The sequence below is a fragment of the Pipistrellus kuhlii genome, unplaced genomic scaffold (genome assembly GCF_014108245.1).
Source record: "Pipistrellus kuhlii isolate mPipKuh1 unplaced genomic scaffold, mPipKuh1.p scaffold_m20_p_3, whole genome shotgun sequence".
Classification (NCBI taxonomy): domain Eukaryota; kingdom Metazoa; phylum Chordata; class Mammalia; order Chiroptera; family Vespertilionidae; genus Pipistrellus; species Pipistrellus kuhlii.
The window spans coordinates 182133413-182161135 of record NW_023425529.1 but is presented as its reverse complement, the minus strand read 5'-3'; the positions used below and the strand labels follow the sequence as shown (position 1 = coordinate 182161135).

The window sequence follows — 27723 nt, the reverse complement described above, 5'->3', positions numbered from 1 at the left end:
ACCGGCCTCGGACGCTGTCATCCCCCCACGCCGCCGCCTCCCGGCGCAGGGCCGCCCCTCCGGCTGCCCCGGGGCGGGGCGGGAGCCCGATCCCCGGTCGGCCCCGGAGGCGGGGGGCTCCTCGTTTGTTTGGGTCTTTTGTGCCGGGCGGGCGCCCTCCCGGTGGGCCGAGCTCTCCTGCCGGCGCTGAATCGGGCCATTGTCTGCGCGGCTCCCATCGCTGCTTTTCACGCTGCAAGTCTGGGCGCCCCCCCCTCCCACCCCGCACCCCGCCCGCCCGCCCCCTCCCGCCCCCTGCGGCCCGGGGAGCCCCGACCGCGCCTTCCCCCCGGAATCTGGAAGCTGTAAGCCGGCGGGCGGGCGGCACGTGAAGTGGAATGCATTGTGGGGCGGGGGCGCGAGCGCAGCCGGGGCCGTGCGGGGCGCGGGGCCGCGGGGCGGGCCGGGCCGGCGGCCGGCGCTGTAGCCGCCGCGGACCGGGGGCGGCGGGGGGATGCGCGCGGCGGGCGCCCGGGCCGTGCCCGCCCTGAGGCCGAGGCAGCCGCGCGCGGCGCCCCGGCGCTGAGGCCCGGACCGGCGGCGGCGCGCCCCCCGCACCATGAAGAAGACCCGCAGCACGACCCTGCGGCGCGCCTGGCCCAGCGCCGACTTCTCGGACCGGGCGGCCTCGGAGCGCGTGCGCTCCCGCAGCGAGAAGGACTACCGGCTGCAGCACAAGCGCTTCCCCGCGGCCTTCGCGCCCCCGGCCGCGCGCGGCTACATGACATCAGGTTGGTGACCGCGGGCGCGCGCGGGCCGGGCCGGGCCGGGGCCGCGGGGGACGGGCTCCCCGCCGCGCCGCTCCTCCGGGGGGTGCGGGCCGGGGAGGCCGGGCCGCGGGTGGCTGATGGATGCCATAAGTTATGGGGGGAGGAAAAAAAAAATGAGCTCGCATCCACCATTTTGTACCTCCGCAAGATGCACAGCAGGCCCTCGCAATATGGGGTTGGAGAGTAATGAGCCCGGTGACATGGGGAGGGGGCCGCGCCGCATGTTGTGGCTACGGGGAGTGGGGTGTGTGGGGGATGCATGGGCGCCAGCTGCGGGGCTGCAGCCTCCGGGAGGTCTGCGGGGAGCTGCGCCCAGGGTCGCTCCCCGCAGTCCCGGGCTTGCTGGCGCCTGCATGGTGGCCAGCCATCCCCTGGGGCATTGAAACAGCCCCCGCCCCCCCCCCCTTTTTGGGTGGCGGGGTGGAGAAAGGGAACAGGTTCCATGCACAGGTCTGAATGGTCTGAGTCAGGTCCGGGGCGAGCCCGCATGCATCCCCGGCTCAGGCCGTGTGTGTGTGTGTGTGTGTGTGTGTGTGTGTGTGTGTGTGTACGCAGCCAGCGCTGCGGGAGCTCATTGAACGCGTTCGGCGGTGGGGTGATGCTGTGTATGCGGATGGAGCGCTCACATGATGCTGTGCGGCTTGCACATAGGCTGCTTTGGACTCGGTGGCCTGGAAAGGATGGAGGCCGTCTTGTGTATTTGCATGTCAGACGGGAAGAAAGGACAAACACAAAAAAACCGGTCCATGGAAACCCCTCCCCCGAAAAGGGTTGCATCTTAGAATGCTGGGCCGGGCCAGGCGGCTCCGGGGAGGCAGGTTCCCAGTACCAGGGGATTGGCGGTGGTGTGGGGCCTGGAGAACCACGCAGGAAAGGCTGAAGGAAGGAGAGGCTGGCACCCTTTCCTGGTTTTCTCCTGACGCGTGGGTTTGACCGTTTGTATGCAATCCTGTGCAAGGCATCATTTTTTGTGTGTGTGTTTGTTTTTCATCCCAGAAGAATTCATGTTCTTCTAAACACCGAGTCATGAAAGTACCTAGGAACCCAGGCATGGCCCAGTCCCGTCTTCCCTGGGAAGATGGCTTGGTGGTTGGTGCTTAAGAGTCTAACCCCACTGTCTTGCTCCTAAAACAGCAAAGTTAAAAGAAAAACAAAAAAACACTGGGGCAGTATCTCATGCTGTAAAAAATGTCCTGTGGCCACATTTCCATGAATAGAAAACCTAAATAAAATAACCATCTTTTAAAAAAAATTTTTTTTTAATGGGGACCTAAGGATGTTGGGGCCGGGCTTTCTTTCAGAAACAGCCAAATCCGTAAAGGTTTATACGTCGGTAATTTAAGTGGATCGCAGCTGTGGCTGCTATAGTCTCCCGACTGGTGCGAGAGAATTTTGAAACGCACCTAACTCTAACCTCAGAACGCGTGTGTCCAGACGCCCACGTCTGCCCTGCGTGTGCAGGCGGCCGGGTTTTGTGTGCGTGAGGGTTTGCACGGCTTCCGTGCACACGGAACGGGAGGGTCCGTTTCCCGTGGCCCTGGCCGGGGCTCAGACCCAGTGGGGAGCTACGGGAGGGCAGGTGGCCCTCATTTCTTGGACAAACCTGCCGGACGCGCTAATGAGTTCGGGCACATTTGCTTGGAGCCCGTTTCTGGGTACCTGGGCATGGCTTCATTAGGATCCCATTTCCGTTCTTCCCCCGAGAACTTCTCTGCCAGGGCCCATGGTGCCAGGCGTTTTTATTTGGTTCTCCTTCCTCGGGTCATTTCTTGGCCCACACGTGGTGAGCGCGTCTTGGGGTGACGGGGAAGGAGACGCTGGCTCAGGCTGGTTGGTGGTTCTCCAGGCAGCTTCGGTGTGAGGTTGCTTCTGAGAAAAGAAACCCAGAAGATGAGGGAAGAAGAGCTGTGCCATTCATTCAGCCTTTTCTGGAAATGCCCCCCCCCCCGCCCTCGCCCCCAGCCCCCCCTAAAGCCTTGCTAGGTTCTTTTGGGGCTACGGGATGGCTTATCATCTGGCTTCGTCCGGGAAGGAAGGGCCGTTATTCATTCTTTATTTTAAATGTTCGCCGATGCGAGTAAGAAAAGGTGTTCTCGCCAATGGCAGGGAATGGTCAGCGTTCAGACAGGACAGTGAGCCCTGGGAGAGGAGGTGGGACCTTTCTCATAGGCGGCGTTGTTGTTGTTGTTGTGGTGGTGGTGGTGGTGGTGGTGGTGGTGGAGGTTGGGGGAGGGGAGGATCGCACCCATTTCCTTTTCAAATATGGCTCCTTTCCCAATGAGAGTGTTGGTGGGACGAGAGGGGCATGGGAGCCGGCTGAGATCGGGCACCGGAAGGCCCCTTCCTCTTAGGAGAGGCGGCGGAAGGCCCCGTGGGTCAGGCCGGGGACTCCACATGCACACAGGAGCTTTGTCCCGTGCAAACGAAACGGAGAATGGAGCAGCTCAGGGACACACCAGGCTTTTCACGTTTCTCCTTTCCGTTTGTCCAGCCACTGGGCGCGATAGCTGCTGGTGTCGTCATACTTCGCTGTGAGCAAAAAGGACTTTTTGTTGTTGGGTTCAAAGGATAAGACAAGCCTCTTCAGAAATAGACTAAATTAAATAACTTCATCGAGACTATTTTTAGCAATCTCTCCCCCCCTCCCCCAACAAATAAAAACTATGGGGGGAAATGTGTTTTTGTTTTAAACTTTAGGGAAAGAGAGAGATCCTTGAAATTTTTATTAATAGTTGTCTGGCATCCCTATTACGGAGTAGGTACTTCACGTTTTCCTCTGTTGATTAAGGCAAAATGGCAGGCATTCCCTAATAGCTTTCCGATGGGACAGCACCCTTTTAAGCAGTCTTTTCCTCCACTAATAAGTAATCACCGGTTTGAAATGTGATTTACAGCGATACCCCTGACATGTAGCCCGGCTTTTTTGTTGTTGTTGTTATTGTTGTGGTTTTTTTTTTTTGTACACCTTCAGGATAAATTATGCTCAAGCTCTAGAGGTTAGCGCAGACACCTTTAACACTTAAAAATATACTGCAAAAGGACAGCCGGAGCATTCCGAAACCTTCACGCCTTCTGTGACTGTGAGAGCCCCCGGTGGATGATCCTAAGCATTCACAGGCCTCCTGGCAGCCAGCAAGTTCACAGGCCTCGGGACGAGTTCATTGTTCGTCTGGAAGACTAATTTCCCAACGAGAGTTTCTGGGTAGAAGGGGGTGGGGGGCGGGGGGAAGTCTTGCCTTTTGTTCAGATCAAGATGGATAATCAAAGTGCCTGCGTTATCTGAAGAAGAGAAGGGGGTAGAACAAATGGGGCCAGTTCTCCCTCGTTTGCCAAAAGGAGAGGTAAAGGCGAAACTCCCGGCGCAGAGCGAACCGTCTGGTCCCCTGCTGTGCAGATGAGGGTGCGCTCAGGTGCCTCCGTGGAATGTGTCCAGGCCCGGAGCCTTTTGCTGAGGGAGCCTCCTGTGTTAGCCCTGCGTGAACTCTGACCTCTTGGCACCAGCGAAGCTATTAGCTTCTAATTGCATTCAGGGGCCTCTTCCCTGGCCCCGAGGCCGGGCTCCTGGCTTCCCCCGGGGAACGCCACCAGCTTTGGGCATCCTGCTGGTCCAGATCGGAAAGTGGTTTTTCCCCACGAAGTTTACGGAGCCTGTTTGTCAAAGGGGCCGCTTATGAAGGAGACACCCCCCCCCCCCAACACACACACACACACACACACACACACACACACACAACCCCCCCCCCCCCAAAAAAAAACCCAAAAACTTTTCATTTGATATTTACCACTTTAAAGCGCAGTGAAGCCCCTTTCATAGTATCGTTTGAAAGGATATTTGAAAAGAAAGATGCGGCAAAAGCCCCCAAACTGACATCTTCAGACAGGGTGAACCGTGTGTGTGCTTTGTTGTTCTGGCTGATGTGCTATGAACAGAGGGAAGCCTGGGCAGCACAGCACCGTCTTCAGATTATTAGTTTTCATTTTATAGAAACAAATGCTGGGGTACCGCTGACTGTGTCCCAGTTCCTTGTGTCCCGTTGTTTTAAGAGATGGGCGAGTTTTCTGAGAGCAGAGAGCGGACAGCGAGGTTCTAATCCGGGCCTGCCACGAACCCGCTGGGAACCCACCCCCTCCCGTCTGTTCAGGCCCTCAGGTCCACGCTCCCATCACAGACCCCCCCCGTCACAGACCCCATCACAGACCCCCCGTCACAGACCCCGTCACAGACCCCCGTCACAGACCCCATCACAGACCCCATCACAGACCCCACAGACCCCATCACAGACCCCCCGTCACAGACCCCATCACAGACCCCATCACAGACCCCCCGTCACAGACCCCCATCACAGACCCCCCGTCACAGACCCCCCGTCACAGACCCCATCACAGACCCCATCACAGACCCCATCACAGACCCCATCACAGACCCCCCGTCACAGACCCCATCACATATCCCATCACAGAACCCCCGTCACAGACCCCCATCACAGACCCCATCACAGACCCCCCGTCACAGACCCCATCACAGACCCCCATCACAGACCCCATCACAGACCCCGTCACAGACCCCCATCACAGACCCCATCACAGACCCCATCACAGATCCCATCACAGACCCCCCGTCACAGACCCCATCACAGATCCCATCACAGACCCCCCGTCACAGACCCCATCACAGACCCCCCGTCACAGACCCCATCACAGACCCCCGTCACAGACCCCCATCACAGACCCCATCACAGACCCCCCGTCACAGACCCCCCGTCACAGACCCCGTCACAGACCCCCCGTCACTGACCCCATCACAGACCCCCCATCTCAGACCCCATCACAGACCCCATCATAGACCCCCCATCACAGACCCCATCACAGACCCCATCACAGACCCCCCGTCACAGACCCCATCACAGACCCCATCACAGACCCCATCACAGACCCCATCACAGACCCCCCATCACAGACCCCATCACAGACCCCATCACAGAGCCCATCACAGACCCCGTCACAGACCCCCCGTCACAGACCCCATCACAGACCCCATCACAGACCCCCCGTCACAGACCCCATCACAGACCCCCCATCATAGACCCCATCACAGACCCCCTGTCACAGACCCCATCACAGACCCCCCATCACAGACCCCATCACAGACCCCGTCACAGACCCCCATCACAGACCCCCCTCACAGACCCCATCACAGACCCCCCGTCACAGACCCCCATCACAGACCCCATCACAGACCCCATCACAGACCCCATCACAGACCCCATCACAGACCCCCCATCACAGACCCCATCACAGACCCCATCACAGACCCCCCGCCCCCGTCACAGACCCCGTCACAGACCCCCGTCACAGACCCCATCACAGACCCCGTCACAGACCCCATCACAGACCCCCCGTCACAGACCCCCCGTCACAGACCCCCTGTCACAGACCCCATCACAGACCCCCCGTCACAGACCCCCTGTCACAAACCCCCCGTCACAGACCCCATCAGAGACCCCCCATCACAGACCCCCCGTCACAGACCCCGTCACAGACCCCATCACAGACCCCCATCACAGACCCCCCTCACAGACCCCATCACAGACCCCGTCACAGACCCCCTGTCACAGACCCCATCACAGACCCCCCGTCACAGACCCCCATCAGAGACCCCCCATCACAGACCCCCCGTCACAGACCCCGTCACAGACCCCATCACAGACCCCCATCACAGACCCCCCGTCACAGACCCCATCACAGACCCCCCGTCACAGACCCCCTGTCACAGACCCCCCATCACAGACCCCCCGTCACAAACCCCCCGTCACAGACCCCATCACAGACCCCCCGTCACAGACCCCATCACAGACCCCATCACAGACCCCATCACAGACCCCCCGTCACAGACCCCATCACAGACCCCATCACAGACCCCATCACAGACCCCATCACAGACCCCCCGTCACTGACCCCGTCACAGACCCCGTCACAGACCCCATCACAGACCCCCCGTCACAGACCCCATCACAGACCCCATCACAGACCCCCCGTCACAGACCCCATCACAGACCCCATCACAGACCCCATCACAGACCCCCCATCACAGACCCCGTCACAGACCCCATCACAGACCCCCATCACAGACCCCATCACAGACCCCGTCACAGACCCCATCACAGACCCCATCACAGAACGGCCGGCCCGGGGCTCGGGGGGATTGCTCCTTCTGCAGAGCAGCCTGTTTCCTGCCATCCATCCCCACACTGTCCACGCTGTCCGCACCTGAGGGCCAGTCCAGGAGCCGGAGGGGTGGGGCGGGCGTGGTGGAGACACACCTGGCAGGTTGTAACCGTACACAGGTTTCAGTAAGCAGCATCCGCTGCCTTCGCTCCCTTCTCTGCAGAGCCCCGTTTCCAGCCGCCCGCCCCGGCCGGCCTTTCGTTTGAAACCACCCGTGTCGGCTGCGTTGGCCAGGCAGGGGACGTGAGCGATGTTGCACGCGGGGGTGAATGACTTCATTCTGTATTTCCCGGGAGAGCCCTGTGCCCACCAACGGTCACCTCCCTGGGTGCTCCCATACCTTTTACACTCTCGTCAACGTTTTTATTCGAAAAAAGGGAGTATGAGTATATGGTATAAAACCCTGAGCATTTGTACACCTCCAGAGCAATTCCGGCTTACGTCCCCTGTACCCTGGAGGGCCGGGACAGTCCAGACAGTGGCGTGTTCTCTGGTATGAAATCGCGTACGCTCAGGGCAGGTTCAACCCAGCAGCAGCCCCCGGCTGGGTCCTCGCTGCTGGGACCATTTGCTGACGCCTGAATTGGGGACAGGCCTTTGTAGATCCATCCTAGGAACCTGGGCCTACTCCATACGGTATAACACAGAGGTTCTTGTAGTGTGGATGACTGTCGGTTATAGGGAACTCTTCATTCACCTTAGTCACAGCCGTGCAAGAAGGGGGTGACACGGATAATTTCGTAAGCGGATGGTAAACTGTCCCGTAAGTAGTTCATCTCTAGACTCTTTTTATTGGACAGTGGAATGCATATCCCGTTAGTCAGAAAGTCCTGATGATTTCTGCCTCCTGGATGTTTCTACAGTCTGTCTCCTCCCGCTTCATTCATCTCTCTTGTTAAAATCGTCTCTTCGGCCACCGTATCTTCCAAACGGACCCGGCTTCCAGTCCAGTTCCTCCTCCGCCACGTGTGCCCAGAGGGGGTTTATTTTTTTAAACCTCTCCCAAAGCAGAGCTGGTCACGTTCCATCTCCTTTCACTGTCTCTCTCTCTCTCCTGCCTGGGGACCAGGGTCTGGGCCAAGGCTCCTCAGGGCGTGACCAGTCCGCCTTCCCAAGCGCTTCTTCTCTCCCTCCCCCTCTACCCTGTGCTCCGGCTCCAGAGCCCCTTCTCCCTAAGCCCCCGCTGGTCCCTTCTAGAGGAACCCCTCTCCTGGCATTGGTTAGCTACCCGCGTTATGGCGACCTGGTCACATGGCGTGGCATCGGGAGCTGATGTGTGTCTCCCGTGCTGGCTGGGAAGTTCCTCGGCGGCCATACGTGCTTTGTGCACGTCTCTGCTGTGCCAGCCGCCACGGGGCTTGGCACAGAGCAGGCACTCAGGCCGTGTGTATTGGACGAATGAATAAAACATGGCTTCTCTTAAAACGTCGGATGAAGACTGCCGAAACCGGTTTGGCTCAGTGGATAGAGCGTCGGCCTGCGGACCGAAGGGTCCCGGGTTCGATTCCGGTCAAGGGCGTGGACCTTGGTTGCGGGCACATCCCGCACTACAAGAGGCTCTCTGGTGTACTGTATAGATTAGGCACACACAGGCTCCAGTAGGGGGTGTGCAGGAGGCAGCTGATCGATGATTCTCTCTCATCGATGTTTCTAACGCTCTGTCCCTCTCTATAAAAAAATCAATAAAATATATTTTAAAAAAAAGGTGGATGAGGAGATGGTTTGGACGCCCAATGTGAGTCCCCCTTTCATAACTACGGAATAAATACATATTCCCGTACATACATGTCTGTCACGATGGAAGACCCTGCTCTCCAAGGACCTGCTGCTGTCGGGGTAGACGGCACCGGCGCTGCATGAGCCGGCCGTCGGAAAGCGGCAGATACCAGCACACAGTCAGAGCCCCGAGGGGCGGGGGGTGGTACGGCCAGCGGGTCAGAGAGGAGAAGAACGTCCGTTCGAAAGGGCCGTCTGGAGGGAGGACTCTCTTGTGCCGTGAAGGACGGGGTAGGATTCCGAGAGGCCGAGAAGGAGGAAGACGGGGGTGGGGGAGGGGGTGGAGGCAGCATGAACCCCGGCGTGAAGCTGGGTGTGAAGATGTCCGTGTGAGACGGCCACGCGGTCACTCCGGGGAGTGACTAGGAATCAGAAGGAGCTGGGCGGGTGGGATCTGAAACGTGGGTGGGGTTCGGGGATGATGGGGTAGCTCGCAGGTATGTGAGTTTGGGAGAGAAGGGGTGAGAGGAGAGTTTTTGGAAGAGGGGCCTGGCTGGGGTGTGCAGGCCACGTGAGGAGAGTCGGGAGGCCGGGAGGCGGTGGGGGGGCCGTGTGGTCAAGTAGTAGGTGACGGGGGACCCCACAGAGCAGTGTTTTCCAGGGCTGCTAGGCATCAGCACCCCTTGCCCCCCAAGATTCTCCTACCCAACCCACGTCTGTGTACCACCCGGACTGTTCTCTGCGTCGTCTTTTCCATTAACCTGACCTGCCTCTTAATTTAAATGAGTTACAAAGGGAAAGTTATATTTTATGGGAAAGGAGAAGTTTCATTTGATAATTGTGGTTTTCCAATCCCCACTGGAATGAATGCGCTGCTCTTCCAGTAAAACACACTCACCGAAGGCGACTTCCGATACCCGCGTGGCCCTCGTGCCCGTGGTGGGGACCCTGCAGTGGCCATGGAAGGAGGGGGTGGGCCGTGAGGAGGGAAGGGAGAGTCGGGAGAGCAAGGAACTGACCACTCGCCATAACGGACTCGATCTAAGAGGTGAAAGAAAATCAAAGGTGAATTGATGGAGGTGTTGGCTGGTTGGCCAGGAAGCAGGGGGCGATGGAGCCGGCGATGACTCCCATTTGGCACCTGTGGGTTGATCGTCTCTGCAGAGAGGTCCTTCAGGCACACAGGTAAACGACAGGGGTGAGGCGGGTATTCAGAGGACACCCGCCTAGCCACGTTAGTTGGGAACATGAGAATAGCTTAGCTTTTTATCTTTAAACTAGAGGCCCGGTGCATGAAATTCATGCAAGTAGGCCTTCCTTCCCCTGGCTGCCCTCTGGCACCCGGGACCGAGCTTCCCTCGCAGCCCTGGCTCCGTCTGGAAGGTCCTCTGGTCTAATTAGCATATTACACTTTTATTATTAAGATACATTTTTATTGATTTCAGAGAGGAAGGGAGAGGGAGAGAGAGCTATTGTAGAAACATCAATGATGAGAGAATCATTGATTGACTGCCTCCTGCACGCCCCCTCCTGGGGATTGAGCCCGCAACCTCGGCTCGTACCCTGACTGGAATTTAAACCATGACCTCCTGGTTCATAGGTTGATGCTCAACCACTGAGCCACACCAGCCGGGCTAGCTTAGCTTTTTGTACTTCATGTTCCGCATCTTAAAGGGGGCCGATGCCCGATTTATCTTCCAGCAGATGGAGGATGGGTTGGATTCCGGTAACTTTTGAGTCCTACTTGGGTTTCTGAAAGCCTGGGCCGTTGAGGTTAGGGTTTCTTGGGGTCCGACTGCTCCCCCCGTCTCTAAAAACAAAGTACTTTTTAATTCTAGGGCTTGTTTTATTAGTGTTCGCATTCCACTCAGAAGCCATTGAGCTGTTGATGGAAGGGACATGCTTGTGATATTTATAGCCAGGGTTTGGAAAAAGTTTAGAGCCGTACAAGTAGCAGCACAAAAGACCAGACCAGCTCTGTAAATAACGTGTATTTTAAACATCTGTCTTATACCTGTTCAAGTTGAAAAATTATGGCTTAGGTAACTCATAGTCACAGTTAAAATCTCCATTTATCTTTCTCTGCTTCCAGCCGCCATGGCCCCTACAGGCGGTCTTCTCCTTCTGGAGATGAAAGGCAGCTGTCTGGCAGCTGCCTGCTGGGCCTGGGGGAGGAGGCCCCTCTTCCCGATGGGTGTGGTTAGAGAGGGAGGCACCACCTCGCTCCCAGGTCACCCCCAGTGCAACCCGACTCCAGCTCCCGCTCGCTGGCTCCCTGCAGACAGCCCACAGACCTCCCTTTTCTTGCTGTGGGCATATCCAGCGTTTGCTTTGAAATCACTTCATTGTGAGATGACACGGAGGCCCCCAGAGCGATGGAGGTACATTGGGTACCTGTCATTTTTTTGGCTGCCCGTCCTCTGAACCCCCTTCCTGTGCAGTTTCCTCCTGTGAGGAGGTGAGTCTGTCCTCCCAAAGGAGATGAGTTCAAGTCCCAAGGTCTGGTGCCTGTGGCTGTGACCGGACTTGGAAATAGGGCCTTCGCAGGGGAAGCTAAGATGCAATCCTACCGCAGTAGGATGGGCCCTACATCCAATAGGAGGTGTCCTTATAGGAAGAGAGGAAACACAGCGGCAGGGGGAGGCCCGGTGAGGAAGGAGGCAGGGACAGTGAGTGACATGTCCACCAGCGAGGGATGGTCACCAGCAGAAGCCAGGAGAGCAGCCTGGGGCGGATTCTGGCCCAGTACCTTGGAGGGAAATGCACCACCTTCTCCTCCTCCTCCTCCTCTTCCTCCTCCTCCTCCTCCTCCTCCTTGATTATGATATCACACATTTGTCCTCATCCCCCCATTCCCATCCCAAACCCCTCCCCAAATATGCCCCCCCCCCCCCCCCCCCCCCCCCCCCCCCCCCCCCCCGCTATCCACGGCCACTGGCTAGGCCCATACGCATGCACACAAATCCTTTGGTTGATCTCTTCCCCTTACCCCCACCCTCCCCCTACTTTCCCTCTGAGGTTTGAGAGTCTGATTGCTGCTTCTCTTTCTCTGGGTCTGTTTTTGTTCATCAGTTTATGTTGTTCATTATTTCCTCTAGATGTGTGGGATCATGTGATCCAAGAAATACCCTGATCTGAGCCTCCAGACAGAAGGGGGAGGGGATGCGTTTGGCTTGTTTCCAGCCACCCAGCCGTGGTGTTTGTTTTCAGCTGAAGGGTGACCTCACGCACCACCTCTGGCCGGTGGTGGGGGAGGCCACACCCCCTTTCTCTCCGCAGATGCTGCTGACCTGGCCGTGGGATTGCTTTCTTGGACTCGCCGAGATGGAGGGCAGTGGCCGGGGCCTCACAGTGACACTCTGCCCTCCGGACTTTGAGTCTGAGGCTGGGGGCAGGGCCGTGGAGGGGAGGGGAGTGTTGCAGGAAGATGGCACTCCCTGGCAGCGGGGCGGCCGCAGGGGGCGTCCGGTGTGGTGCCGGCCACAGTGCCTGAGCTTGCTCACGGCTGCCCGGGAGCCCTCGCCGCCCCACGCCTCCCCACGGCCCTCTGCGAGACCCAACGCATTTCTGTACACAGAAGGCCAGGAGTTAGGGCAGAGATACAGGCCGATCGCGTCATGACCCCGCCTCTCCGTTACTGACTGGGGGGTCTTGGACGGGTTGCCTATTTCCTCGGGGCCTCGGTGTCCTGACCTGTGAAACGGGACTAATAATGGATCATACCATTCGGTTTTGGTGAGTTAATGTAGCTAAAGCACTTGGGAATAAGCTTGGCGCATAGCAAACATTATGTCTGTGTTACCTGTCATTGGTATTATTAAAAGAGCCAGCATCGGTTCTCTCACATGTAACTAAGACCCCAGAGGATGCTGTAACCGGTTTGGCTCAGCAGATAGAGCGTGGCCTGCGGACTGAAAGGTCCCAGGTTCGATTCCGGTCAGGGGCATGTACCTTGGTTGCGGGCACATCCCCAGTACGAGGTGTGCTGGAGGCGGCTGGTCGATGTTTCTCTCTCATCGATGTTTCTGGCTCTCTGTTCCTCTCCCTTCCAACGGACATTTCCCGACCGCTGGTTCTCACCTTCTCTTCGGAGTGGCTTCTCCTCCTCGGCCCTCGCCGGCTGCCAGTCCCGCCTCGGCAGCCCCGAGCCTGGCGGGCTGAGATGGTTGGGGTTCCCAACTCCCAGGACTCAACTTGTTTGGCACAGAGGTAGCTGACAACAACTTCGAAACTTCACATGGAAAGAAGTCCCTTCCCCCCTCCCCCCACAAAACATAGTTTCATTCACTTGTAAACCGATTTCTCCTGCTGACTCATTTTCTCGTTAACGTACTCTTCTTAACGTAGGGGAAATTGCTGAAGAAACCCTGGATTCCGTGCAGTCTGTCTTAGGCCATCTGCTTTTGTAAGGGTTTAGACGGAACATTATTCCGAGTAGAACAACAACAGGCCAGCATCCAAATAGCTGAGTGTGACAATGCCCAGCCCAGTCATTCAAAATAACGGTGCCGGGCCAAAACCGGTGTGGCTCAGTGGATAGAGCCTCGGCCTGCGGACTGAAAGGTCCCGGGTTCGATTCCGGTCAAGGGCATGTATCTTGGTTGAGGGCACATTCCCAGTTGCAGGTGTGCAAGAAGCAGCTGATCGGTGCTTATCTCTCATCGATGTTTCTTTCTTTCTTTTTTTTAAAATATATATTTTATTGATTTTTTACAGAGAGGAGAGAGGGATAGAGAGCTAGAAACGTCGATGAGAGAGAAACATCGACCAGCTGCCTCCTGCACACCCCCACTGGGGATGTGCCCGCAACCAATGTACATGCCCCTGACCGGAATTGAACCCGGGACCTTTCAGTCCCCAAGCCGATGCTCTCTATCCATTGAGCCAAACCGGCTTCGGCTCTCATCGATGTTTCTAACTCTCTGTACCTTTCTCTTCCTCTCTGTAAAAAATCAATAATAAAAAAATATATATATATGTATATATATGTATATATATATATATATAAAATAAAAAAAAAAAAATAACGGTGCCAGGCAAAGAGGGAGGAGTTTAATGGGTCCGAAGGATGTAAAACAGGATTCAGTCCAAGGTGATGAAGAAATTAATAAGCTGGGCATTTAGATGAAGATGATAAAAACGTAGGTGGTTCAAAGTGAGTCAATGGGACCGTACCGTTGCTAAGAATCAGTTCCGGTTCAGAGCACAGCAGAGGGAGATTTAAAAACCCTTCCGTTTGGCGGAGAAGGAGAAAAGTGTCCTTGCCATTCCCCATGGGAGGGCCACTGAGACAGCTCTCAGGCGTTTCTCCCAGTGTCTCCGCGGTCAAGGAGGATGAGTCCTGTAACCATGGCAATGCGGGGAGGGTGACGCACAGGAGAGCGTGGTCTCCGCGTCCTGCTCCTGCCGGTGGGAGGGGAGGCGGACGCCACTGTTTGCGGCGGCGCCTCTTTTTAAGTTTAATTTGACGGATGATTTCATGACCGCTGCACTGGAGTCTGAAATGCAGAGGCAGGAAAACCAGACACTCGAATGTTCCTGGGATTGGCAGCTGGCCAGCAGGCTCAGAGCAGCCACCCGTCTCCCCGTGTGACCTGGGCGTGGGGCCAGCGCTGGCCACCTCACCGGGGCCGTGGTCCTGTGGACGTGCCGGTGCCGGGTACGAGGGGATCCTGGGCTCGGCTTCCTCTCCTGGCCGGTTCCCGGTGATGGTCATCCGGACACCGACACGGCAGATCTCAGTGGGAAAGGAATGCAATAGGCAAAAATGTGGATCTTTTTCTCAAAGTTACCCAAAACTCACTTTTGAAGTGGTCTGGAGAGTAATTGCAGTCTGAGTGCAGTGTCTTAAGATTTCTTTCTGATGGACCACCCATGTTCTTCTCTGGCTCCAGGCAAGAAAAATTGATCAGCTAACAAGGCCGCTGTTGGGGGGACTTGCTATGCGTCTAATATTCCACTGGGCCAGTGGTCAGCAAACTCATTAGCCAACAGCCAAATATCAACAGGACGACGATGGATGTTTCTTTCTTTCTTTTTTTTTTTTTAAAGAATCTTTGTGATGAGTTTATTATTTATTTATTTATTTATATATTTTATTGATTTTTTTTTTTTTTTTTTTTTTACAGAGAGGAAGGGAGAGGGATAGAGAGTCAGAAACATTGATGGGAGGGACACATCAATCAGCTGCCTCTTGCATATCCGCTACTGGGGATGTGCCTACAACCAACGTACCATATTTTTCGGACCATAAGACGCACTTTTTTCCCCCCAGAAGTGGGGGGAAAAAGTCCCTGCGTCTTATGGTCCAAATATAGCCTACACATATACTTTAAAAAAAAAGTTTTTTTACTTGCCCGGCTCTGTGTGGTCTCTGTGTGCTTGCCCGGCTCTAAAATGGTTCTAAATGCTGCTGTTTACTTTACAGGGTTGATTACATGTGTTTATGACTGTGATGTTGGGTTTTAATGCACATAAAATATTTTAGGACACTATTTGTTTCAGAATCTTTTTTTCTTCATTTCCCTTCTCTAAAAACTGGTGCGTCTTATGGTCCGGAGCATCTTATGGTCCGAAAAATACGGTAAATGCCCTTGACTGGAATCGAACCCGGGACCCTTCAGTCCGCAAGCCAACGCTCTATCTCCATTGAGCCAACTGGTTCAGGCAATTTCCTTTGAGAGCCACATTTTTTAAACTTAAACTTCTTCTAATACCACTTCTTCAACATAGACCTGCCCAAGCCGTGGTATTTTGTGGAAGAGCCACACTCAAGGGGCCAAAGAGCCGCAGGTGGCTCGCGAGCCGCAGTTTGCCAACCACGGCACTGGACCATGTCATAACTATAACCAGGTCTGGAGTTACACTAATTTGGGATAATTAGGAGGAAGATTTCTCTAAATAAGTGAAAGATTTAAATTTTATAGAAGGTTTAATGAAATGGAGTCATTACTTTCATGTCCTCAGGCAGTCTGAGGAATGGATAAATTATTTATTATTAGTCTATCAATGGTTGCCATATCAGAGACTGCTCCTTTCGTATTTGAAAATAGATTATATTTTTCCTTTTTCAATTGTTGATGTGGTTCCGGGAAACCTTGTTTAGGCCCCTTGTGCATGCTCACTAACGACGACCTTCAGCCTCGTCCTATCCCATCATCCCCAAACTCCAAGTGGGCAGATTTCAAATTAAAATGCAATTGTGTTATATGGGAGGATGAGCTCATCCTACTTCCTTAAAGACATAGTGAGCCTTCAGCTTTCTTTTTAAAAAGAAAGAAACAATGCAATCATTATGAGAACAGATGTGTCTTTAAAACTCACAAACAATACATTAAGAAATTGTAATGCATAAATACATAATACATAAACAGATACTGAGGATAAATTATTCAAGATAAACTTAAAAGGTAAAGTGGAAAAAGATGATGTTCAAGATAAAAATAAATGACAAAAATTAAAAATAAGTGTACCATTTCAAGATGAACATTCAAAATGATACGTATCCTGGAAGAGGTAAATAATAGACACAAGGTTTTCTCCGCATTTTATAATGTGTGGTAATAATGCACCTCACTTAATTGAGGGCCTATAAGATGCCAGTTATATTCTCTCACTTCATTCAGCCGCCCGTCCTCAGGTTGGCACTGTGACTGCACCAGTTTACAGGCATCTGAGCTTGAACTTCAGATACAGTTAAGCTTCAAATCCAGACCTGAGTTTTCTTAGTAAGAACCTTCAGTGCTTCACCCTCCGCTTTAGAATTACAGTCAAGCCAACAGTGCTTTTGAGCAGACCCATAAAAGAATTAGGAGATGGAAACTGGGCAGCGAGCGAAGGATCAACAGGCCATTAACAGGAAGAAAAACGTGGTGTTAGGACAGAAATGGCACATGTGCTGAGGACCAGAGCAGCCTGTTGTGGTGAGTGGCAGTCACGGACCCTGGTCCTTTCCCAAGCCGTTATCGACTCTGCGCGCACAGACTTCTCCGCTGGCTTTCGGCTGAAGAAGAAGTCAGCGCCAGCAGGTGCCTCCGGGCCCAGGTGTGGGAGAGGCGGCCGGTGGCCTGGCCTCTCTGTGTCCCGGGCAGCATACACGGGAATAATAATCGCACTCCTCGTGGGGTGGTTCTGAGGATTAAATGCCTTCCTAGATGTAAACCCCCGAGAATAGTGCCCGGCACATAACATGTGCTCAGTAACTGTTACTACGTATTATTATTAATAAGCTCTGAGTATGGGAATACGCAGCTTTGGGTCTCCAAAAAGGGATCATGTATTTCTTATTACCCCTTCCTCCCCTTTTTTTCTTAGAGGTAGGAAAGGTTTACCTGCCAGGAATGACAACCCCCTGACCTACAGGGAGCCGTTTTTTAAAAATAATAATGTCTTTTTTAAAATTTGTTTTTGTTTTTTACAGAGAGGAAAGGGAGAGGGATAGAGAGTTAGAAACATCAATGAGAGACAAACATCGATCAGCTGCCTCCTGCACACTCCCCACTGGGGATGTGCCCGCAACCAAGGTACATGCCCCCTCCTGGAATCGATCCTGGGACCTTTCAGTCCGCAGGCCGATGCTCTATCCGCTGAGCCAAACCGGTTAGGCGGGGAGCAGTTTTAATAGCGTGCTCAGAATAGGCTGGTTTTACAGAATAGACATGGCACTATCACATGCTGCTGATCTGGAAGACGCCATTCGGACGAAGTAGCCATAACGTGGCCAGCTGGTGTTTCTGATGGGAGGGAGGGGTGTGCGTGTGTGCTGGGGCGACGCCCTAATTATGGCCGCATTCGGCCTTTTCGGGGGCTTCACCCAGCGCGCTGCATCTGGGGGCTCTGCCACCAGCCTGCCGTCTCCTCCTTCCTGTCGGCAGGTCAGTGAGCAGACTCCCAGGAGGGCACAGGCTCTGAACGCACTCGGCCATCAGCCTCCCCCTCCGTCGGCGGATTGTCTTGGAGGTGCTAGGCCAGTTGTCGGCAAACTCTTCAGTCCACAGAGCCAAATATCAACAGCACAACGATTGACATTTCTTTGGAGAACCACATTTGTTTTAAACTTCTTCTAACGCCACTTCTTCAACACAGACTCGCCCAGGCCGTGGTATTTTGTGGGAGAGCCACCCTCAAGGGGCCAAAGAGCCGCGTGTGGTTCCCAAGCCGCAGTTTGCCGACCGCGGTGGGTCATGGTCCTCCATGGAGAGGATAGGACTGCACCTGTTCCCCCCGGGGCAGAGGGCCTGGCTCCGTGTCGCATCGCCGGCTTCCCAGCGTAGTGGCAGCTCCTTCCTGACAGACAGGCCTTCAGCCCGGCCGCCTGTCTGTCCTCGGTGCACTTGCTCCTGCGCTGGCTCAGGGGGGAGCCGCTCGAACCGGGAGATGGTTTGCGATGGGGCATTGCCCTCCTGCTCATCGCCGCGTCATCCCAGCCCCCTGCATGCCCGCCGCCCCGTCGCTGCCTTTCTCTGCGAAAGGACGGCTCTTGGGGTTCACAACAACGGCAGAACGTGTGCGTGAGGCTGCGTCAGGGCCATCGGTGCCGCGAGGAGCGTGGGTTTTGCCCTCTCAAGGCTCTGAGCAAAGTATGTCCCATGGAGGGAGGGCTGTGGAGAGAGGAGAGCCCTGGCCTGCAGAGAGAGCTGCGTGAGAGGCTCGGGGACCACTGGGTGGTCGGGAAGTGGGTCCAGAACGGACTTGTTACTGTCTGGAGGCACGCCTTGTACTCGCGTGTCCTGCCACCGAGGGTGTGGGCCCTCACCCATGGCCCAAGCCTGACACCAGCGTTCGGGCTCCAGGGGGGGGGGATCGGGGGACTGTCCTCACAGCTCCTGAGACAGGAGGGGGTCACAGACATGGCGTCCCTTAGGAAATGGCCCTACATGGGGTGCTAGGGATTCAGAGGAAACGGAGATGTCTTACAGAGCCACCTTTTCTCCAGAGAAAAAGGACTCTGGAGAACGTGTGACACACAGACCCGGGTGATGGTGTGGGCCTGTGGTATCGCTCAAGCCCGGAAAAAGGTACCCGCTGGAACCGAACTGAGATTGAACCCTGAACACATGCTGATGGCTGTCTTGGGTTTCATACACATAGTCTGTGAGGAGGTAACTTCACATTTCTAGTTATTGGGAAGATGTGGGATAAATACCATCGTATTTGGAAATGCAGAGATGTGTTGAAGTCAGGGGACCTGTCCATGACTAATGACTAGTTTCTTCTGTACAGCGAGGAGGGCGGGGCCAGAAGGACACAGGGCTGTGCCCCGTGGGCCCAGTCCCCATCTGTCATTCAGTCCAGGGTTTGGAGCTCTGTTCTGATTCTGTGGTGACACTGGCCTCCCCTGGGACAGCGCTGTACATGGATGCGAATGTTGCAGGCCCTCAGGGAAAAGCATGGCGGGTTCAGAAGAAGCAGGCCCTTTCTCCTTGTACCACATCACTTGGAAATACGGTGGGACATTGCCTATCTGGGTGCAGCATTGAGACATCCTCTTTATCCATAATCCGCTGCCTGCCTGCCGGGCGCGCTTCCGGTGTTCTGAACGAGACTGAGACGGTGACGGGCTCTCTGGCCACAGGCTGCACCGGGTCCTTCCCAGCCTTTTGTGAGCATTAGAACTGAAAGCACGGAGAGGCTCCTGCCCAGGGTTCATAACTCTCACTTCTCACTCCCAAAGAGACCGCTGAGCAGCCCGAGTGGTGGGGGCTGGTGCCGAGCCGTAGTTGGATGCCTGTGTGGGGTGCAGCAGATGCTCATTGCTGCCCCATTGCCTTTGCACATCCACGTACAGCTAGGTATCCCAGCTACATGGCTGTCTTTAAAAAAATATTTTGATTGATTTTTTAATTGATTTCGGAAAGGAAGGGAGAGGGAGAGAGAGATAGAAACATCAATGATGAGAGAGGATCATTGCTCGGCTGCCTCCTGCACGCCCCACGCTGGGAATCAAGTCTGCAACCCAGGCCTGTGCCCTGACCGGGAATGGAACTGTGACCTCCTGGTTCATAGGTGGCTGCTCAACCACTGAGCCACACTAGCCGGCCATAGCTTTTGTTTTTTTAACAAGGAAATTGGATTTCATAAAGTTTTAAAACTTAATGTGATATTGGGAAGCTATATTTCTTTCCTTTTTTTTTTTTAGAAAGAGCCATCTTTCCTTTTTATGCCATCCCTCGGTGCTTTTTGAAAACCTGGTTCCAGACCAATTCAGATCTACGGTGTTCTCTCTTTTTTCTTGCATAATATCCCAGGAGATGCCTGTGGCTTCCGGAGGTGTCTCCAGTCAGAGAGACTGAGCCTGACCCACACCAGGCGATTCTATTGGGGATAATGAAAGTGTCTTGATTAGTGTCAAAATAGCCCTAAAAAACACACTCTGGAAATTAGGATTTGTTGTTAAAACGGTGATACTTAAACCCACATTCTAGCTTACGAGAGACACTTAAAAAAAAAAAATCTCAAAAGGCCTTCACTTATCTGTCACACATGTTGGCTCTGGAGCTGCCATGTTCTGGTGTTCTCTCCTGCTGGCTCCTTCGGTGACACCAGCTTCTAGATGCAGCCAGGTGTCCGTGCCCGGAGTCCGGGCCAGGCCCGGCGCCGGCTCCCGCTCTCACGGCGTGGCAGACTGCTGGGGGCAGCTCGGTCTGCCTGGAGGGCAGCGTGCGAGGGGAGGGGAAGCCCAGCCGAGTGTGCGGAGTGAGGGGACCCGGAGGGCCTTGGCGAGCAGGCGACCACGCGATTGATCACCCAGACGGGAAGCCCGTGGCCAGGGAAGGGGGCATGCTGGTCAGTGCACCGCAGAGCGGTCAAACACCCCAGCTGTCCCAGGGGGACCGAGACCCCTGGTCATCCTGCGTCCAGGGGTGAGGAGTCGGCATACCACTCAAGAGGGGATCAACAAGGAGCCGTGCAAAGTGTTTAAGGTGGACCAGACCTCCCGCTTTTGGCGGGACAGTCCCGATGTTTAACAATTTGCCCCGTGTCCCGAGGCGTTTTAAGCCCCGATTTTTGGCGCGGGATGCGGGACAAATCGTTAAAAATCAGGACTGTCCCACCAAAAGTGGGACGTCTGGTCACCTTAGTTCAAATCTACAGCGAGTGACGTGATGAAACTTGGCATTGTGGGAAGCACAGGGGAGGCAGTTGAGGGACAGTTTTCCCCTTACGTGTTACCCCGAAAACCAGCCTGCGTGATAGGTCCTGGCATCATTGCTTGTGGCTTCAACTCCCACAAAGATCCTGAGAGCAGCGATCTGCTTTGTTTCACTCAAGGATCGAGTAAGTCTCGAGTCATCCGGTTCCTGCGTTGAGCCTTGAGGAAAGTGCTGTTGTGGCTGCTCCTCTCGAAGCAACTTGAACGTGGCTGTGAGACAGGAGCCCAGCTTCCTCCCCGCCCCGCCCCTCAGCAGGGTGGACGGTGGACAGAGAGCTGAAGGCCTGCCTGGCAGGAGGGCTCCTCATCGGACCGGTGTTCCCAGCCCCGAGCAGAACACGGCTTCCGAAACAACGAATATTTGTAAAGTTCTCATTTTCAAAAGCTTGCCTGCATTGTCCCATGTATTCCTGGGAACATACATATGAGGTTGGCAAGAGGCAGAGTCACATTCTAAATGGCCATGCAATAATAATCGTCAATATGACAGTGCTTTCTGAATGCTTTACTGGTTCCCGTTTCCATTGCTTTGATATTTACACTTTTAAAAAATATATTGTATTGATTTTTCACAGAGAGGAAGGGAGAGGAATAGAGAGTTAGAAACATTGGTGAGAGAGAAACATCGATCAGCTGCCTCCTGCACACCCGCCACTGGGGATGTGCCCTCAACCAAGGTACATGCCCTTGACTGGAATCGAACTGGGACCTTTCAGTTCACAAGGCCGATGCTCTATCCACTGAGCCAAACCAGTTTCGACGATATTTACACTTTTAAGGTGCATCAATTTAGGTTTCTCCTGAAGCTCCTGGGTGATTTCGGAAGCAGAAACATTATTTGAATTTGTGGATAGATACATGTATCAGAAGTTCCCCCAATGTGTTTTAAATGATAGTAGTTAATTTTATTTTGATAGTGCAGGTTTTGCCAAAGACATAATTGGGAACGGCTTTTCTTAAGTATTTAATTATATTGAAATGAAAGTGATTACATAAAAATCTGTACAAAACACACACACACACACACACACACACACACACACAAACACGGGAGTTCTGGGTCATAAACACAGGATGCCCAATATGGGCATTATAATGATTTCCATTTTGGGGGATACTGTGCTTAAAACTGCAGTATCTTTATGTTTGGATAATCATTTGCCATTTACTTATACTTTACCACATCCTCCCTTCCCCCAAAAGGTTTTGAGTTGGATTAGGTAGATTTAATAGGGTGATAACATATTAAAGTGACTGGTAACATATTTAAATATAGTATGCTTTTAAAATTAAATAAATGGAAAAGCGGACAAAGGGAGAATAAAAGGAAGAAAGGTGGGGTGTTTAAGAATTCAGAAAAAAGAAGATATAGTGCTGGAAGCAACAAGAAATTCAAACTGCATTACAACCTATTAAGAGATAAAAATATAAATATGATATTTAATTGAATAATATCTTCTCCTCTCTCTTGAATGCCCTGTCCACCCTTTTTCTCTTAAATCAGTGCATAAAGCGTCAGCCTGCAGACTGAAGGGTCCCAGGTTCCATTCCAGTCAAGGGCATGTACTTTGGTTGCAGGCACATCCCCAGTGGGGGTTATGACCATCATCCCTCAATAAAGTTGTTTGAAATATTTAAAAATTGAAAGCTGGCACCTACCAGCTAATTGCAACTTGGCGTTTGAGCAGTGTCTAAGCAGGCTGCCAGCGCCCTGCCCCACTGGGTCCGTCCGGGCGTGGTGTGTGAGCAGAGCTGGTGGGAAGTCACCACCACACGCCCCACTATAAGAGTAATGTCTGTAGGCAACAGGCCTTTTATTTCATCGGTGGGTGCTTCGAGCTCAGTTCCCTGGGTGAGTTGTTGGCACTGACTCCTGATGAGAGATGAAAGGTGAGTCTTGAAAATTCAGGACCCCTGGCTCTATTTTGAGTAACCGTTAGAAAAAATATTGCAAGCTTGCTGAAATGGCTGTAACATCTTCTCCCATCGCCATGAACATTCCTTGTGCGAGACGGGTTTCTCAAGTATGACTTATTAAAACAAAACACCGGAGCGTTTTAGGTACACATTATCCCTGCAAATAGCATCGCCACCCAGCCAGGTTGGATCAGTAACTTAGCACGCAGGAAGCAAACTCATTTGTCACATTAAAAACTTCACGGATGTACTTAGTTTGTTCAGGGGGTGAGCATAGACATTTAATAAAGGATGACCATTTCTCTCTAAATTACAAAACGACCAAGAATTAGGAGGTTAACATTTCTTTAGATAAGTCACTGATGGACACATTTCCTAATATTTGTCATTTTTTCCTTTGTTTTATTTATTCTGGTTGTATATATTGAAATGTAATTTTATCGCTGCAATATAGTAAGTAAAAATTTGGGAAAATGAAAAAGTGTAGGTTTACATTTTTTTTATTTTTTATTTCATTTCCCCCCAGCAATTCATTTTTATTGTATTTTACGCAAGTATCCTTTGCCACCAGTAGTGTGAGAAGCACTAGTACCACGATCCATCTGCAGCTGAAGGAATAAGGGGCCATTTGGTTTATAAGCACTTAGGGTTTCTTTCAGTTTATAGTTGACATTCAATATTATATTCGTTTCGGGTGCACAGCAGAGTGGGTACACATTTATATACCGTGTGAAATGATCCCCCGATAAGAGTAGTTCCCAACTGACACCATACATAGTTATTACAATGCTAGAGGCCTGATGCATGGAAATTGTGCAGGAGTAGGCCTTCCTTCCCCGGCTGCCGGCTTCCCTCTGGCCCCCGGGACCCGGGCTTCCCTCACAGCCCTGGCTTCTGGGCATCCCGTTAAATTAGCATATTACGCTTTTATTATTATAGATTATTGGCTGTATCTCATCTTACAAACGTTCCCTTTTCCGTGAGATTTTAGTGATGGCCTGTGCCTTATCGGGTCTTCACCATCTTTTCTGTTCTTTTTCAACAATAGTTGTTTCCAAGTTATTTTTCCCCCCGTCAGTTTGTTTACAGTAAGAGTCTATTTTATTCACAGAGTTTGTTCTTTCAAATGCCACGGCTTCCGCATGCTGACTTTGATTTCCATAACTCACTGTCACCGTGGAGACAACATCCTGTCTAATTTTAGGATGTTTGTTTTGAAATGCATTTTAGATTTCCAAGCCTTCAACTTGTAATATCACTCATTACATTATATCAACCCTGATTAAAAGTGCTGGTCTAATAGACTGCTAATTATAAATATCATAACTTCCTGATTCATAGGTCGAGGCTCAACCACTGAGCCACACTGGCTGGGCACAAAGGAGTTGTTTTTAAAACGAGAGCTGTAAGGTAAAACTGGTGAATAGAGTCAGCTCCTTGGTATATACTGGGTAGAGGTCTGTCTTCAGATTTGTGACTTGTAAAATCTATCAGTAGTTCATCAGGTGGTATGGATTTTTACGTGGTTTATCACAAACTTAACTGCTTGGTGACCTGGACCTAAGGATGGGGTATTAGTAACTGGGTAATATGGATTAAAAATAATTTTATATATATATATATATATATATATATATATATATATATATATATATATATATTATAGAGGAATGGAGAGAGAGAGGGAAACATCAATGATGAGAGAATCATTGATTGGCTGCCTCTTGCACGCCTTCCACTGGGTATTGAGCCCACAACCTGGGCTCTTGACTGGAATCGAACCTGGGACCTTTCAGTCTACTGGCCTACACTCTTATCAACTGAGCCAAACCAGCTAGGGTGGTAATAAGGATTTTTAAGTGGTTTAACAAACTTAACTGCGTGGTGAAGGGCCTTAGGATGGGGTTTTAGTTTCTTAGGGCTGCTGAAAGAAAGCACCATAAACCTGGCAGCGTACAACAGAAGTCCCTTCTCTCAGCGTTCTGGAAGTCCGAAGTGGGAAATCTCGGTGTCAGCAGGCTCAGGCTCCCTCGAAGGCTGCGAGTCCTTCCTGCCGCTCCAGCTCCTGGTGGCCTGGCATGCCGCGGCTGGTGGCTGCATCCCTCCAATCTCTGCCTGTCTCCTCAGGGCTGCCGCCTCCTCTGGGGGCGTCTTCTCCTCTCGGTGTCTCCCAGGACCCTTGTCCTCGGCTGTGGCCTCACACAGCTAACCCAGGGTGACCTTCTCATCCCAAGATCCTTCGTCTACGAAGACCCTTTTCTAAATAAGGTCCCACTCCCTGGACTTAGACCTACCATGTTAGGGGCCACCCCTCAACCCCCCGCACATGGTAGCAGATCTTTTGGGGACTTCCTGAGCTTCTCGCGAGGGTTGTGTCTGATGTGGGACAGTGGCTGCTGGAGGAGAGGGTGCAGTGGAAGGGAGGGGCCGGCCGGCTTTGGCGTCCACAGTCCTGGGCTGGAGGTCGGGTTCCAGTGTTCTCCTGGGTCATGTCTCTTAATTGCTCTGCGTCTCAGCTTCCTCACAGGCAAAATGACATGGTGAAGAGCATCGTACACCTAAAAATTCCAAACATGATATAAATGCGTCAAGAGACATCATCATTACAGCATTCCCTTAATTAAAGATGGGCGTTTTTTTTTTTTTTTTTTGTTTTTTTTTATCATTTCTGAAATCAGGGTGCCCCTTGCAACCAATCGCTGGTTCCTTGACTTTGCGGGTTCAGGATTTCTTTCATGCTTCAGTGAGTTTTTCATGGCACTCCTAAGGCAGTAATAATAATAACAACAACAACAACAATAAAAACATCCCCAGCACCCCTCCCCCCAAACCTCATGTTGTTCTGTTCGCTAGGTAGTTAGGTCCAAACGGCTAAGTAAGTATTTCAATGATGTCCTAAAACCGCGGGCGCAGTTTGGAAAGTATTTCGTTCTGCAGGAACGAGATGGGAGCATAGGCTGGGCCCCGCGCAGCTTCCCAGTGCGGGGACGGAGGATGGCAAGTGCTCCCCACTCGTGCTCCACGCCGATTTTTACCCAGCGACCCCCACGGGGCCGGCAGCTTCCCCTGAGACTGAGATCACCCCGCCGGTGCCGACGTGATGCCTGACAGGTCAAGGGCTGTTTTCTAATTTGGTCACAATGTTCTTAAAGTACTCAGTGCCAGGCACCTAGGAAGTCCTCAGCAAATGGAATTAACATTAAGCTCATGCTTTATGCATTAAAAAGCTCCACCAGTCCTGGCCGGTGCGGTTCAGGTGGTTGAACGTCGTCAGGTGGTTACCCCTCATCCGCAATGGAAAAGCCTGGGTCTCTTCCCCTTTCCATGTCCCGGTCCTCGTTTCCCTTACTGATGTGATGTATCTTTTATTGTAAACATGTTTTCATTAATTTTTTTTTTTTTTTTACAGAGAGGCAGGGAGAGGGATAGAGAGTTAGAAACTCGATCAGCTGCCTCCTGCACACTCCGCACTGGGGATGTGCCCACAATCAAGGTACATGCCTTTGACCGGAATCGAACCTGGGACCTTTCAGTCTGCAGGCCGACGCTCTATCCACTGAGCCAAACCGGTGAGGGCTGATGGATGTTTTACATCTTATTCTACACTCATTGCTTCTCTTACATTTCCAACCCCATGGATTTTAACATCCTCAGGTTGTTTCGTAATTCCTGCGTCTGATACCTGTTCCGTGAATGCGTGTTGGCGGGTACCCCGTCCCAGAAACGATCTTTCGTTCGGGCCAACAGAGGAAGCACCCGGATGCATAGAGCTTGTGGCTTTCTTCATGTGCGTGGCTGCCCGCCACTCTACGCCACCAGCTCTGACCCAGCTACGTTACATACATAGGTCAGGGATGGGGGTTAATACAAAAGCCCCTCGTTGATCTTCTCATGAACCAAACTCACTCCTTTCTGAGATGACTGTTCTGAACAATGAATTCGATGTATGGACAGAGACTTCAGTAATATGCGTCTGTTCATAATATTCCTTCTCACCCAGACTTCTGATTCTCTTCAGTTCTTTTGTGGATTCAAAAAATATTTCTTGAGCACCTCGGTGTTTGTGTACAGGGCAGTGGTCGGCAAACTCATTAGTCCACAGAGCCAAATATCAACAGTACAGCGATTGACATTTCTTTGGAAAGCCAATTTTTTAAAATTTAAACTTCTTCTAATGCCACTTCTTCAAAATAGACTCACCCAGGCCGTGGTATTTTGTGGAAGAGCCACACTCAAGGGGCCAAAGAGCCACATATGGCTCACGAGCCGCGGTTTGCCGACCACTGGGTATAGGGGACCTGCGCCTACTCAGTGAGTACCAAGCATATGGTGATAGGCAAGACGGTATCACACAATGTTCTTAAAGTACTCAGTGCCAGGCACATAGGAAGTCCTCAGCAAATGGAATTAACATTAAGTTCATGCTTTATGCATTAAAAAGCTCCACCAGTCCTGGCCGGTGCGGTTCAGGTGGTTGAACGTCGTCCCATGCACCGAAAGTTTGTGGGTTCGATCCCTGGTTGGGTTGCGTACAGGAGGCAACCAATTGATGTTTCTCTCTCTTACCCTCTCTCTAAAAATCAATAAACATGTATTTTTAAAAATAGCTCCATCAGAAGGGTGCACGGTACATCCATACGTCATTAATATTTTATTGTGAGCTTTGGCTAGAGAGAGGAAGCTGGATGTCTCTATGACGAGACAATAATGTCTTGCTTGTTGACATTTGTCTGAGCGTCATGCCTGGCCACCCACTGCTCTTCAGTGATGAGGTTGCACATGTGTTGAAGGATGTGCCCTCAACCCATTGAAAAATGTGTCTAATCCTGAGGGATAGCTGATCCATCAAAAGTGGTAAAACCCCCTCAAGGATTAGGAAGTCATTAGCCTTAGTGCCTAATGTGT

General features: G+C 52.5%; 1 protein-coding gene across 1 annotated transcript in view; it reads left to right on the top strand.

The window, feature by feature from the left end:
• Nucleotides 1-491: 491 nt before the first annotated feature.
• The window catches only part of STOX2 (storkhead box 2), a 94544-nt gene continuing 67312 nt past the window's right edge, over nt 492-27723 (top strand). The window contains exon 1 of the mRNA XM_036457314.2: nt 492-770. Within this exon, the coding sequence (XP_036313207.1) occupies nt 599-770 (172 nt within the window). The 5' untranslated portion in view covers nt 492-598. The remainder of the gene's footprint in view (nt 771-27723) is intronic.